General features: G+C 42.9%; 1 protein-coding gene across 1 annotated transcript in view; it reads right to left on the bottom strand.

Annotated features, from left to right (window-relative positions):
• The window catches only part of LOC311223443 (la-related protein 4B-like), a gene marked incomplete at both ends in the record, with an annotated part of 100630 nt that overhangs the window by 16001 nt on the left and 67810 nt on the right, over window positions 1-16819 (bottom strand). The window contains one exon of the mRNA XM_084308230.1: window positions 11384-11490. Coding sequence (XP_084164356.1) covers window positions 11384-11490 — 107 coding nt within the window. The remainder of the gene's footprint in view (window positions 1-11383; window positions 11491-16819) is intronic.

Genomic DNA, 16819 nt, shown 5'->3' with positions numbered 1-16819 from the left:
CGCCCGTCCGCGCTATATAAATTTAAGAAATTATTATTATATTTATGTTAGCAAACATTTTAAATGCATCAAACAGGAATACTATGGGGGAGGGGTGACCAGGGACCTCACTTTTCGATTGGAATCAGACTATTAGGGCTACAGTTCCAATGTCAAACAATTCTTGATGCATCATAACTTCTGTTTTGGTCCCATTCAATACATTGTGGTTTTATTTATATTCACAGCAGAGGCCTAAACTACAGAGCCAGTTCAACAGTCCTTTTACATATCTGTAGATACTATAGCTATACACATATATCCTACTCTTACTAGTTACGCTGCTGGACAGTACGACTACTACCATATTGTCTTTATACCTGTATCACTGTACATATTATACTACAACTCCATACATACATCTGATTAGCACTACACTAATATACACTGTATATTTTGTACCCAGTTTAATCACCTGTACATTGTACTTTACTGCTACATTTGCACTCTGGTTGGAGGGCAAACCTCTTTTCATTGTATCGTATTTGTGCTGTATAATGACAATAGATTTTATTATAATAGAATCTAAATTATCAAGGTAATTGCTGGTGTATGTATACATCTGATTGTATAATATTTTCATTGTTTACTTGCTGTAAAAGTAAAAAAAACTATGGAGGAAGAGATTTGGGATTGTGCGCTACAAAGGGTAAATAACAGTACCTCCTGTGCACGATTAAATATAAAAGTGTTGCATCGGGCTCACTTTTCCAAATCTAGACTGGCGAGGATATATTCCATTCCAGATGCTAGCTGTGATAGATGTCATAACACCCCAGCCAATTTATCTCACATGTTTTGGTCTTGTCCATCTCTATTTAACTTCTGGTCTTCTATTTTTGGAACTCTCAGAGACCCTTGATATTAACTCATCCAGCGCCATCGCTTAATGAGCCAGGGGGCGCTAGAACGCCATCGCTTTAATCAATGGGGAGACTGCGAGATTTGCGAGTGCTTAAAATATATCTTATATTATAGCTATGGGTCTAATACACACGTTGATTGTCAGTGAGTTGCTTCCAGTCAACATGCACAAAACGGAGACTGTCACATGCTTTCCTCCGACACATGTGCAGCCAGCCGGCAGCGCAGATTCTCACCGGGAGAGTGTAAGTTACACTGTGTAACGTGTGGAAGGTCACACTACCTTTCTCCAGATCCTACCCTCGCTGTGCAGGCGCCCCGACCGAACTGTAGGGGTCGCTGTCCACAACGCCCAGTACCCACCCACGGCTTCCCTCCCCTAACTCACCCAAATGCTGACTCTCCGGGAGTCGAGACCGCAGCCTCTTGCATTTGGTGACGAGCACAATCTCCGCTACGCCACCTGACCGCCCCCAGCCGCTGAATGAGTTAACCTCCAGCCTAACTCCTTCACAGCCATATTCGGCATAACAGTTGGAGAGGACCCTAAGATTCTCAAAAGGCATGCAAATGTAATTGCCTTTGCAACTTTACTTGCATGCAGGAGAATCTTATTACAATGGAAATCAAAACACCCACCACAAGCTTCGGTATGGCTTCATTCATCTAGAGAAGACTTTCATAACGGCGATGAATACATCCTAAATAATCCTTGACTTATGGTACAGGGTTCAAAGTGGAAATGGTATATCTTTTAAATTGTTAGTGTTTTTTTTTTGTTTTTTTTCTCTGTCTGTTTGTTTTTGTGTAATGGGGAGGGGGGGGGGATAAATTGTAAAATGGGAACTGATATGAATTGAAATGATGTGAAATATAATTGATGATATTCCCAAATAAAATACATTTATATAAAAGTTTAAAAAAATAATAGTGTATATTTTTGGGGCAACTGGGTAGCGCAGCGGACTAAGTGTCTGCCTACCACCGCAGAGACACTGTTATCGAATCCAGCTGTCAGCGGTGCCTCCGGCTTGGCCGACCGTCCATACTAACCAATTGGCAGTGTTAGCGGGTGGGAAGCCGGCGAGATGTGTTTCCGGCGAGGTGTGTATCCTGGTCGTTGTAAACAGCGACTCCTACAGGTCGGTCGGGGCGCCTGCTCAGCGAGGGAGGGAACTGGGGGAAGTAGTGTGAGCCTCCCACTCGTTATGCTCCCCCAGTGAGAGTCCTCGCTGTCAGGTGAAAAGAAGCGGCTGGCTGACTCTGCATGTATCGGAGGGGACATGTGATGGTATCTATCAACCCTCCATAGACCGGCAAGTGGGGGGCAAATGCATGCAATGACCAGGAAGGGGAGGGGGGAATTGGCATGGGAGAAAAATACAGAAAAAAGGAGAAAAGGTAGATAAAATATATAGTGTATTTTTTATTATTATAATAATACAAATAAATGCAGTGTTATGACAGTGATCATCAAAATGGTTAGTCAACCCAGGGTTTTTCCACTTGAGCTATGAAGCCTGTTCACATAAAAGGGGTTGAGCTATGAGGCTGCTATGAGGTTACCAACCAATCCCCAATCAGGGACCAGTCTTCTAGAAATGTGAAACATCCCGATTTGTGCGGGACACTCCGCAATTTATAGTGCTGTGACAACCTGTCAAAAAGGGCTTTAGTTTTTTTCGATACCCCTACCGGAGGTAGAACAAAACACAACAATGTTTTTCCTGATCTCTAAGGTCTCCCATATATGAAATGGATTATTGTATAAAAATATTTTACTGCAAAACTTGTTAAATTGATAGATATTGTTATACACCCCCAAAGGAAAAAAGAACCAAAATATAGCCTGGCCGTATGGGAGTTGAGACATATAAACTCATGTAGATTAATAATACAAGCTCCAAGAGCTTTCAAACTTGACATGCTAGCAGTTAGACAGTTGCTTAACATAATAGAAAAACCTGGATGTGAATATCTTTATGCATGTAGGAAATATATACCTATGTACACATACTTAAAATAGCGGAAATGTAGAAAATTAATATCTATGCAGAATGTTCTCATTTACTTTGTAGTAGCTCTGCCATGGATTGTCATAGAAATACAGACGAGGGCTTTTCCGGAAAGGTGTGGTTGTGCTGAATCCAGCAATACCACATGTGTAAATATAGCATGCATGGTCAGGGAGTTACATCAGTAAATGTATGAGGTGTCCTAAATGAAAGAAAATTAAACATTGACATAATGAAGTCTTCAGTCCAAAGCCCATTATCAGTGGTGAGAAGCATGTTGACAAATTCAATGTTACTGCAAAGTAAAGTCACTTGAGGTAATGTTCTGGTCTATAATGATGTGGACTCCCAGGTACTTGAAACTGCTCACCCTGGGGAGCTCCCGTAGCTCACCGCGTATCTCGGCGCCATTTCGGCGTCGGGGACAACCGTGCACGTCACGGATCTGGGGTACACGAGTTCGACTCCCGGACTCGCCGTATTTTCTCAGTGTCTTCCCCTGATCTATATCCCATTCAACCTGTTTCTGTCGGTCATGCTTGACCAGAAAAAGCGATAAACGCTAAAAAAATGAAGTTTTAAAAAAAGAAACTACTCACCCTGTCCACAATAGCCCCATTTATCCGCAGTGACGTGTGTCCCCTGCTGTATTCTCCTAAAATCCACGATCAGCTCTTTGGTTTTACCAATGTTCAGGAGTAGGCTGTTATCCCGGCACCAGCGTGCCAGTTCATCAACCTCCTCCCGATAGGCCTTCTCATCATTGTTAGAGATCAGCCCCACCACCACCATGTCGTCCGCAAACTTCACTATGGAATTGGAGCTGAACCTGGCCACACAGTCATGTGTGTACAGTGAATACAGCAGGGGGCTCAGAACGCAGATTGAGATAAAGGTGTTCTATTTCAATTTCAACCTGATTCAATTGGATCTTTGTTTCCATATCATCATATCAAGTATCATAAAATGTATCATATGAAATGTATAATTTATTAAATGTATCATAAATATATTAACATTATAGACCAGAACATTACCTCAAGTGACTTTACTTTGCAGTAACATTGAATTTGTCAACATGCTTCTCACCACTGATAATGGGCTTTGGACTGAAGACACCTCATACATTTACTGATGTAACTCCCTGACCATGCATGCTATATTTACACATGTGGTATTGCTGGATTCAGCACAACCACACCTTTCCGAAAAAGCCCTCAACTGTATTTCTATGACAATCCATGGCAGAGCTACTACAAAGTAAATGAGAACATTCTGCATAGATATTCATTTTTTACATTTCCGCTTATTTTAAGTATGTGTACATAGGTATATATTTCCTACATGCATAAAGATATTCACATCCAGGTTCTTCTATTATGTTAAGCAACTGTCTGACTGCTAGCATGTCAAGTTTGAAAGCTCTTGGAGCTTGTATTATTAATCTACATGCGTTTATATGTCTCAAGTGTCCCACATTTCAATAAACAATTATTATATGAATCATTATTGTTTTTATTAATCCCCAACCATGCACTAGTGCACCGCAAGTACTGTACGTTACATAGCCTAGTCTAACCAGCGCGAGCGCATATACTATACATAGCACCTGCCTGGCGCAAGCTGTTTATGTTACGAATAGGCCTACCAGTGTCATTCTATTTCATCGCATCTGATGCGTCTAATCACGGGACGACCAAACTCTTCCCACTCGCCCTGCGCTATTGGACTCCCGAGCTGGGACTACAATACAATGAAATGGCAGACGCAATCCACAGCCAGATCACGAGCAGGCTTCGACAAAATGGTCTGGGCTTAGACTGCATATCCGCATATGTGGCAGATAATGCTAGTGTTAACTATGGAAAACACAAATCTGTGTACAAAAAGCATCACGACAGCATTGTGAAGGCAAACTGTCTTGCCCACATCATTCACAACTGCGCGCATCGTGCAGGCGGCAGGCTGAATGTCGACATTGAGGTAACTGAAGAGTGAAATTGAAGTCAAAGCGAATTTCTCTCCAACATGTCAAGATTTTTTAAAATATGCTCTTGGTCAGAAGGCTCTACTTGAAGCTGCATGGTCGAGTAATAATATAGATTCCTCAACCACTAACTACCTGTACGTGCACTATGGTGCTCTCCATGGTGCTGAAACCTTGGAGGCGCATTTCTAGTGTTTGGAGGCACAATGCGAAGGCACATTTCTAGTGTTACAGCCATTTGCTTAGCCTACTGTTCCCGATAGGCAATTCTTTTAATAGTTGTTTCCTATTATTCACTGCTGTTTTAATTTGTTTATGTATATGTATTTCACTTATGCAGGATAACACTCTTTATAGGCCTACTCATGCTACTCATGTTATTATGTGCATCCTGTATACACCTGTGATATATTTACATTTAACATGTTAATTAAAGTAAAAAAGAAATCAAATGTAAATATGATAAGAAAGTATTAAAAGTATTATCATTTGAATAATTGTACAATTTTGTCAGATTATCATTGAATGAAGAATGTTAACTTTGTAGTGTTCTGGACCGGTTTAGAATCAAGGAAGCCAGTGTAGACAATGTATGCACTTCAGTATCACATTAAAAGAGAGATCACAGGGTACATGTACATCTTAACTATAGCCATAGGACTCGGGAACCTCTAGGAGTCAGTACCATCGCTGTCGGTAGGTTATTTAACAGCATGTTGGATTGCATGGTATGGTCTTCTATATAATTATGAGTATAATAAGCAATTAATACGCAACAATATTGTGTTTAATACATTAAATGCTTATATTTTGATAAAAATTATAAATACATTATGTAAACATGATTCTTGCATACATATTCATTACTGTCCCGCAATTTCAACAAATGTCCCGCAAAATCGACATGCTGTCCTGCATTTGGATCATACGGATTTGGTCACCCTAGTCCTCAAGTTCCATGATGTCTCAAGGTTCCATGATTTTACCATCTACTATGGACCCAAAATTGCAGTATTTTCCAAATGCAGCTTTGGGTTCCGAATTCTTCATTACCATGCGGTTGCTGTTAAATGATCGGCTCTTTTCAGCTCCATGTATAGGCTTGCATTTGATTTTTTGTCTGCTATTCAATTAAAGTGATGTAGTGTCAGTTAGGTAACAGTAACGAGCCACATGAGACCTACGTTTAAAGGATAGATGCTTTTTTTCTTCTTCTATCTATGGAATATCGAACATTCATTTGACAGCTCAATGGCATGCAGGCAATATTTTGCATTATTCTATTAAATTGAAACCCTTGTATTAACACTTTGTCCGCCAAAAACGAGTATACTCGTTATTGCCCGCCATGCGTTGTGCGCCAGAAACGAGTTAACTCATTTTTGGGATCAATATTTCATTTTTTCACCATGGCATTCATAATTCATCCAGCCTCCCTCCGGGGATGCAGCTGGACCCTGTGATTTTGCAACGCCTCAATACCGCCGCCTGGTGGATGTCGGGCGAGTTACACTCCAAGCCAAACCGGAAGTGGCACTCGGTGCATCGAGGAAATTCCTCCGGCAGTAATATCTTGTAGCGTGGATCTAGATACATACTTGAGTGCATTATGATCGCTTTCGAAACGCAATAATCAATATGATTTCGGCGTTTATAGCGTCATACAAACGGGAAATGGATCTAGCAGATCGACATCAAATAATTGGAATATTTTTCCTCCAGTCTCATCGGCGAACGGTAAGAGGAATCTAACGTTATTTTCAGCCCGATTGTTTATTCATTTCACGGTAATCCATCTGATCAACGTATCAACCCATAGTAAAAAAAAAAAAAAAGACGCTACTGACGATCAAGGAATTATAAATGACCCCCCCCCCCCCTTTCCTTCACGCATGATGAAGCATAATGTATACCGATCATATACATTTGAATTTTTTAATATAGCGTGTATAGGAAAGAAACGCCAATCGATAATCTATCATATGCATCAGGGCCTATAACTCGCGTTTTAGGAATTACTGCAGAAAACCTTAAAAACATACTTATATTCACGACGGTATTAACACGACAATGTATGAATGAAAAAATATAACGTTCCCACATCCGGAACAATAGATACCCGATGTTGAATGGGCCATAGTAATGTCGATATAGCTATAATATTTAAAAAGTTATAGCCCTGCAAAGAAGGTAAACATCTCCATAGGGTTACAGCACTGGCAGACTGGGCCCAAGGCAGGGTTTCCGTTGTCCGGTAATTACCGGTATTTGACCGGCAAAATCTGTTGAAGTCCGAATATTTAAATCTCTCCGGTCATAATGTCCGGTGAAAATAATTCCCTCTAAGCACAATTTGATTATTTGAATTGTATTAAAATAGGCTCAAATTAGTGGTGGCTACGTGGCGTAGTGGGCAAGGCGCTCGCCACGAAATGCTGGAGACGCTGGGCTCGTCAGTTCGAGCCCAGCGCTCCACATTTGCTTTCAGTTTAGCTGGTCGTCCGTACTAATACACATTGGCCGTATTAGGGGGTGGGAAACTGATGGGTGGGGATCGGGCGTTGTGGACAGCGACTCCTACAGGTCGGTTGGTGCGCCTGCGCAGTAGAATCAGGAAGTGTCGAGCTGCGCAGGTGAAAAGATGCGACTGCTGTTACCTCAAGTACCGGAGGGGACTTGTGCTATGTATGACTTAGTCCACATTGCAGCCGGCTTGTGGGAGGCAAGAAACAGCGTCCGTGACAGGGGAGGGTTGAATTGGATGATACGAAATTGGGATGGGAGAAAATATAGAAAAATGGGAGAAAAAGTGGATTAAAAAAAATAAATAAATAAAAAAACTTAAAGGTGCTATGCATTATAAATGTCATTTTTCAGTCTCTAGCATTGTATTATAGTAATAGGAGTTCGTATCAATGTGTTTTTGGGCCTAAATACTATATTGGCGAATTCCTCAGCTACAGCCCATCCCCTCTTTGCCTCTAGTAAATCAGGTCATGTTGATTTGACGACCTGGTGCACGTCACAGGGCGCTGTTTATAGCGCACGGTGATGTGATTGGCTCTGTGGTTTTAGTAATGCCCGCCTCCATTCTTGCTACCTGCAGGGTGGAAGGCTTGTCCAGAAGATCACTAATCAGCTGAAGCCTGATGCGGTTCCCTCGGTCTTCGACAGACAGACCGGCGTTAGCTCTCGGGACTCGGGAGCGATCGCTAGCTACTTAGCACCAGCCGGGGCCGGCGTTAGCAACCGGGAGCGTCGTTGAGCATTCAGCCTGCTGGCTACCTAGATCCACTTCAACCAGCGTCGCGGAGCATTCAGCCTGCTGGCTACACAGCTTGTCGGTGTGCTAATAGCCTCTGCAAGCTAACGGTAGCTGGCTCCAGGCTATTAGCACATCGACAAGCTGCTGGAGCTCCCGACGCTCGGCTGGTTGAAGTGGATCTAGGTAGCCAGCAGGCTGAATGCTCCGCGACGCTCCCGGTTGCTATCATGTGCAGGTCCTCTTCTCAGACCTGTGTGGCAAAGCACTGCACACGCATCATGCAAGCTACACATCGCTGCATGTTGATCAATGGTGGCCCACTCGGTGCATCACAGTGGGCTACTATTGTGCTAACAACAACCGCGGTGTCCGGCTTGTCGGCCGGCATGAGTGCTCGATTTGGGGTGGTTCTCTCCTCCTTGTGTGCCCCCGTTCTCGCGGGTGTCCTGCCGGGGAGCTTGTGGACGCGACAACAGCGGCGGCCGTAGCGTTAGTTAGCTCATAGCTATTGTGTACCACTAGCGTTACGGCGGGCTCGAGCACCCTACGGCTGCCGCCGTTGTCGCGTCCATGGGCTCCCCGGCAGGGTACCCGTGGGGACGGGGGTGTACAGAGAGGAGAGAACCATTTTGTGTCGGGCGTGCATGCCGGCCAGCGAGCCGGACGTCGGGATATGTTGTTAGCACAATAGCTACCAAGCTAAGCTATGTTAGCTTCTAACGGTGTATACACAATATGTACAACGACACAATGATTTACATTATTACAAATATGGTAACGTGGTTGTGGCTTTTACAAATAGTGGTAACATATATATAGATAGACAGTACTGCTACATCTCTATATTTATGACATACCATATTTGTATGTAACCTGAAACCTAATCTCTGACGGGGAGATGGGCGGAGCTATTTGGTGGGTGGCTGTCACTCAAAGCATTCTGCTAGTATGGTTGGAGCCAAGCCAATAATAGCCTGCTTTCATGAGGCTGAAAAATGCTGGTTTTGAGTACAAGATTAGAAATATAAAACAATGATTATTTTTGGAATAAAAATTACAGATGTGTTACATAGACTCACAGGAAGTGTGTAAAGTTGCCCAAATAGTGCTAGGAATAGCAGTGCATAACCCCTTTAAATAGCCTATGCGATGAACGAAACAATCATTACATTTGTTTCATTGTTGCTTCACTCTGATAAAGCGTGGATGGCGCCGCTCAGATGTGAATATTTTTTTCTTTCTTTTTTTGAGCCTGTCTGGCCACCATAACAACAAACAGCAGGTATACGAGCGAGAGAGAGATGGCAAAACAAGCTAAGCTTAATAAATATTTCATGAAACCAAGCACAAGCAGGTCTAATAATAATGACAACGAAGATGAGTCTTCTGAAGTCACAGAGACCGCTGATGCCGTGGTGGCTCCCGCGGAAAAGAAACAGAAATGTCGAGCGTTCAGGCCCGAGTGGAAAGTAAAATTATCCTGACTGAGGTACGACATTATAAATGCGGAAGAAAAAATCTTTTGCGAATCTTTTGAAATCGGGGAGGAAGAATGGATTCACAAGAGGAGCAACGAATATGAGAATCTCGGCTCTCACTGAGCACAGTCAGTGTAGTGACCACGTATCAGCCGTCTACCTAACGCAACAGCAAAACGCAATGCAAGGCCACTGTGATAAAGCTAATGAAACGTCCAACAAGAAGCTGTGCTCTCAGCTACAAGTTGTATTTCACATGGCCAAAAATGACATTGCATGTCATCAGTATGTAGGGTTGACTGACCTACTGAGAGCAGTTAAGGCTCCAGATTTTGTCACGTGTGCCGGCATTTACCGGCACAGCGACTCCGTTGATGACATGGAAAAGGCGCTGGAAGACGTTGTGATGAAGCAGCTGGATGAAAAGCTAAAGGGGAGTGACTTCATTGGCATTATAATTGATGAGACAGTAAATATCACGGTGAACAAGAAGCTGATTATATATGTCAAGTTAGAAAAAAAAAGACGAGTTGAGACTTTTTCTCCTTATTTTTTTTCTATTTTTCTCCCATCCCAATTTCGTGTTTCCAATTCTCCCCTCCCGTCTTGAACGCGTCTATACTTTAAGCAAGTGGCTTGTCCTTCCGCATTCCCGTTTTGCGCTCTGATTGGCAACGCACGTTTCTGGTCATGTGACATGTGCGCCAATCGTGGGACGGCAAGTTCTGCGCCTATTTCCGGGTCTAACAGCCTGCAAACTACCTAACGCCTAGTTTATCACTGGTTAAGCTTAGGCGACTCTTTCGCAGTTGGTTAAGGTTAGAGTTTGGAATCAGGGCAGGCGTTCTATCGCCCTGCTCTAAGACAAACTAACCTTAACCAACTTCGAAAGAGCGCCTAAGCTTAACCGTCCAAAAACTTGCCGTCCCACGATTGGCGCACATGTCACATGACCAGAAACGTGCGTGGCCAATCAGAGCGCAAAACGGGAACGCGGAAGGACAAGCCACTTGCTTAAAGTATAGAAGCGTCTTGAACGTTGCTCGCATATGCCACCCAATGGTCGGCTGTAGGGAGGATAGAAGCCTTGCATCACGTGTCCCCTCCGGTACACGAGGAGGCAGCCTGTCACATTTCACCTGCCAGCGCGGACTCAGTTGCGAGGAGTAATGCGTGGGAGGCTCACGCTGCCCCCCGATACTTCCCCTCTCTGCTGTACAGGCGTCCCCCAACCGACCTGTAGGAGTCCCTGTCCACAACATCCAGATTACCACCCATCGACTTCCACCCGCTGACTCTGCCAATTGAGCCAGTATGGCGGTCGGCCCAGGCCGGAGGCAATGCTGACACCCGGATTCGAGTCTCTTGCATTGGTGACGAGCGCAATCTCCGCTGCGCCACCCAGCCGCGCTGAAAATGTATTATTGAATCTTGCGCATTGATGCAGAATGGACCCATCTCAAACACTGCCCTCTTTTCTTGATCCTCCAATCACAACTGTCGCTTACGTAAGCGACCGTTGTGATTGGAGGATCAAGAAAAGAGGGCAGAGTTTGAGATAGGTCTATTGGCAATGTCAATATAATAGTGATTATTACATGAATTGATTATTTCTCCCAAACCTATGGAGTTCCACTTCATGGTTACTTTACTCATGAAGCTGAATGCTCGTATATAACCTTGTGAAGCCCAGTAACATCATGTCTGAAGTGTAGAGAGAACAGAGGACACCCACCTGTTCCTTGGGGAGTAGTGCCTGACAGTCAGAGGAGACGTCGCTGGTTTGAAACTGTGCGATGTTGTAAATCCATTGATGAACTGAGTGTTGTGAAAAGGCGTAACCTGGTAAATAGAGATGGAAGGCAATTAATTTACAGAGAGACCAATATTAATACTTTCAAACATTTGTACACCTTTGCTAGGGTTGCACGGTATACCGGTATTAGTATAGTACCGCGGTACTAGAGTGTTCGAAATGATACTATACTGCATTTGGAAAAAAAATAAATAATTTTTTTTTTTATTCATTTATGCATGCGAATGCCTTCCTATTGGAGCACAGCGCTGCCGTCAGTGGTGACGTTGCGCTAGTTTACCGGAAGAGAGAGCTCTGATGGAGAGAGCTCTGATGGAGAGAGATTGAGATTTCTATTCTTGTGAATAGCATTGTGGACATTTTCTAATGCTCGTATAAGGAACTGTAGTCACGAGAGCTAGCATTAACACATTCGGGGCCATGGGATGAGTCTAATTAATGTCAAGAGGACCGGGGAATGTAAACAAACGTGGGGTTGTTTGTACAGCTAAATCTATACTTTATAGCAGGGGTGTCAAACTCATTTTCACAGAGGGCCACATCAGCATTATGGTTGCCCTCAAAGGGCCAAAGACCGTATAAATGTTAATGTAATGTAAAATAAATGTAGCTACACATTTACATATTGTTAAACATGGTGTTTCTGTATTTATTACTTATTCAAGTTATACATATTGCATATTCATTTCCATAAATGTAAAAATATATGTTAGCTTATGTTATTTTAACAAATAATTTTAGTTTATCAGAACCCCATATTACTCCACCAATCAATGATCAAACCATTCAAGTTTTTTTACTTCTAATTTTACTATGTTATTTTATTTCATACTTATCTTGTCTTGCACAGTCTCTGGAGCGTAACAGTAAGAAGCATTTTGTATAAACGTATTCTGTACTTCTGTATGACAAATATTAAAGAAACTTGAAACTTGAACTTGAAACAAGTAAATAACAAAGAAGAATATCATCAAATACAAGCTATGACATTAAGTTTGTTCAAAACCTTTTTGTCACAGTCAAGAGGGGCAGAACTAACTGTGAGCTGCAAAGAACACGTGGGACAGATGTAGCAGATGTTACAAAAACAAATGGCTGCACACAACCTTGCAGAGGCCATACATCCAACTAATGGAAGATAGTTTAATTAACTTTAATTAACAGATTGCAGAATGAGTACAGTACAGTACAGCTCAATACACACAATTGTTAAGGGGATGCAGACCAGAGAAAGAGTTTCGACTTGTTTACATCAGGGTCCCCCATTTTCAATTCGTAATGAAATTGATATTATGTGTCTGCATGAACACACAACTGTAACTGTACTCAAAAATAACAAAATAAGGGTAGTCTCGGTTCACAACTATATTGGTCAAGTTTTGGGTGGGACTTGTTTGCGTCCCTACAGCTTCTTATTCAATTGAGCGAGATGCTCGGTTATGTCACACAGCCAGTTTGCATCTGACAGTTCAGACAATATTTCTTCAACCCTTTGTTACCTATTCCGCCTGGATCTTTTTTGTATTTTGGGCTGTAAAATTGTCAAAGAATGTCTGAGGAGTAAGTGCTTTTGGCTTTTTTCCTTTGTTACCTCAGATGTTCAACATACATGTATGTGTAAGAATGTGTAATAACTAAGGCTGTCAAAGTTAAAGCTTTATTAACGCATTAACCCACAATTATTTTAACACTGCTATTTTTTAACCCAATATTAATGTAAATTATTATTTTTTTTTTGTACCTGAGCTCTTGGGGGGCCACATCAAATGACGTGGCGGGCCGGATTTGGCCCGCGGGCCGTGAGTTTGACACCTATGCTTTATAGTATTGCTATCTGTCCATTCTCATTGTCAATTGAGTCCATAAACCGTCCCTTCAAAATGGCTTAAAGACACAAAAAATCATCAATAGGTTCTCATTTTATAGTGCCGTGAATATAAGCGTTATATGGGATTTGGGACTAGTATATTTTCTGGAAGGCTAGATATAGAGCTAATAGCTGCTAACGTTATATCCAATGGCATTTCCGTTTTACAGATGCTACAGAAATAACTCAAACTGCATATGATCGGCACGCTCCCAAAGCATGTATGCATGAAGGGGGGGGGGGGGGGACGTTGTTTATTATTATTGATTACTGTTACGAAGGATCAGATTAAACCGAATATATATATTTGTTGATTGATATATATTGCATAGTATTTGTATATCGTCTGATATCCCTTGTGTATTCTTTGTACCTATACACGGAATATCCCTTTAACCTAGTACAGACCATAATATTTCATTCTCCTATTGGACAGCGGTCCCCTAGGCGCCACTGCCATACCCCCAAGGCCGAGTTCAAAGTCACCGTCAAAGACATGCCTGGGCATGAACGGCTCTGCGCAAGGATACGAGACAGGAATAGGGCTGGTACTAGTTTGTTCGCCTAACGTATAAATACGGCGCAGGTGGATACAGCAGTTAGTTAACCTAGTTCGAGTTACCCAAGTGAAGCCTCACCCACGATACAACGTGCGGTGAAGTATGGCCTGTTTGGCCCCAAATAGAGCATTGAGACCGCGTGCGAATTGATAGCTGAAGTATCAGAGTTTAACGCTGTACCGTCGAGTTCGACCTATTTCTATTATTTCAGTAATAGTCTATTTATGTATAGTGTATCGTGCGGCTACCGTTCTACAGTGACCAGCATTACCAACGCTTCCTCGCACCAGCTAGTGTGCTTATCCAGGCTGGGCAACTTAACCTGGCGCCTTCATCCGAGGAGCCCTAGACGAGGACCGTGTGGATTATGTACACTGGATAACCTACCCGACGACTACAGAACCCTTTCCAGCTGGATTATATTTGCTTTGGTCCTGTAACTGATGGAGCGGAGAATCGTCTACACCCACAATTGTGTGGGATTCACCCTGTGAGGAGCATCGTCGAGCCCGCCTCTAGGACGCCCGAGGCTGGCTAGTTTTCTTCATTGCGGAGCTGCATACCGGAGAATAGCTGCTGCTTTCGTCTGCTGATCAAGGGAGTAATGTACCGTCTCCCGTAGCAGGAGCTTATTGAGTCCCCGTTGATCCAGACTTTGCTACCGACAAATCCTCTCCCCTTGCTGGCCTACAACCGGAGGGACCCTACCAGTATCTCCCGCTACCTTACTAGAGTACCATAGATATAATTCCTAATATTCAGGTTGTATTCATTATCTCCTGCGTAATATGAGAATGGACATACGTTATTGATTTGCTTACGCACATTCCTTTGCCTTATAAGCGCACCCTAAGTAAAGTATTGTTATATATACTATTATTGCTGCTAATAAATATTCTTAAACCCAGTTTTGTGTGGAACCGTGTCATTGTGGAGGTGTTCTCATCATATACCTGTGTACTGTATGGCCAGTAGTAATGTACATAAGACAGTAGTGGTTTAATGATACCATACTTATTAATACAGTCAGGGAATTGTACCCCTCATAGAGCTGCCGCGGTATTGATTATTTCCTTACCGCACAAATTTGCAAAATATTTCCTACCGCCGCGGTTATTACCGCATGCACACAAAAAATTTAAAAAAAAAGTTTGAATGCATTTTTTTTTTAGTAGTAGTCTACTCTTTATAGCATATAGCCTGCCTCTAGTCTAAATGTCTATTTTTAGAGGATGACTTTGCAGCATGAATATTGTTTGGGATTCGGCAAGCACGCATTAGTTATTGAAAGTGAAACACGGATTCGAAGTTTACCCTCTGGTCGTGCGCCGTTCACTCGGTGTCGCGGGCAGGGGTGATTACCCCTAACCCCCCCGACCCTTTCTTATTATTATTACTATAAAGTTACTACTTTATAATAAAGGCATTCGTTTTGTGGCATTAACATTATATAGTTATACGTTCAATAACATCAGCGTATTTACCGGACAATAGCAAGGCAAGCAATACTCTATTTGTTGTGAAGGGCCAGATTAAACCGAATATATATATTTATTTGTATATATATATTTAATTGTATTTGTATATTCTCTAATATTCCCTGATATCCCTTGTATATTCCTTGTACAATATGCATTGAATATCCATTCTAGCCTACTGAACATCCCATAATAGTCTCCATTCTACTATTGGTCGAGACCTTGGTGCCAGGCTGCCATACCCCCCAGACCCAGTTCAAACGTACCGCTCAACATGTACGAACAAGTCCTAGTTCCGCGTAGGAATCTGGCTACCGCACCACTAACGGTACTATTTGTTCATAGTGCGTATATATACTGCGCTACTAAAGTAGGACTTCCTTTTTTAGTCCAGTTTCTTACCCTCCAATAGAGTGACAGACGTAAATCCTCCCCGCGACGCCACGTGTGGGAGTAAGGCCAAGTTCGGCCTACCATCGGTATTGAGACATCGTGTATATTAATATTTGAATAGTCATATTTGGCACTATATCGTCGAGTTGGACGTAGTCTATTAAGCTAATAATAGTCTATTCATATGTAGTGCTTCGTGCGGTGAGAATACTATCGTAGTCAGTACCCCATCGTTTCGGGCAGAGAACTGGCTGCTTATCCAGGGTGGCCGACCCCATGTGAGGCTGCACCCGAGGAGCCCCAGAGCCGACGAGCGAGTGGACCTGCATACCGGATTATTCTACCGACGACAGCCCGCCTTCCCAGGCACGGATTATGCTTTGTATACAGTGATTATTCTATGGATAAAGACCAACACTGCCGTGTGTTGGAAAACCCCCCCCCCGGAGAGGACGACAGGTGAGGAGACGCTCTACACGACGAGGTCGCTTCACGTCTCTCCATCGTGGACCGGAGGAAGCCGGCCCACAAAGAGTCCAACTGCTTTCATCTGTGGATCGAGGATCGCTGAGGCACCGAGCCGCACAACCGTGGGTTCTCCCAGGATACCCTCGGCCAGACGGATACAGCCAGACTCTACCCCCCCCCCCCCTTCTCCAGTTGTCTTACAAGCGACCGGAATTCCCCCCTAGTGTATCCAGTTCTATAATCATTAAAGTATCATTGCTATTATTCCTTAAATATTCCAGGTTGTATATTTACCGCCTGCGCCACCAGAGATTGGACGTTCTCTATTGATATACCAACGAATACTCATTTGCCATAAAAGTGCATCCTATTTCAAATCATAAATGTAATTAAGTGATTGCTCTACATACCTTTTGCTATGTATTAATTATTATTAAACGCAGACTTTCGACTTGGTACATTTGTGTTGGATCGTTTCATCTACGTGGGAGTGTTTACCATAATTATTTATGCCTAGTACTGGGTGGCCAGAGTCTAAAGTACAAGAGGTAGTGGTAGTAAGTATCATATCTAACAATACAGTCAGGGA

This window comes from Notolepis coatsorum (genome assembly GCF_963971535.1).
Source record: "Notolepis coatsorum genome assembly, chromosome: 1".
Taxonomy (NCBI): Eukaryota; Metazoa; Chordata; class Actinopteri; order Aulopiformes; family Paralepididae; genus Notolepis; species Notolepis coatsorum.
Note: the sequence above shows the minus strand (reverse complement) of the source record. Positions and strands in the feature narration are given on the sequence as shown.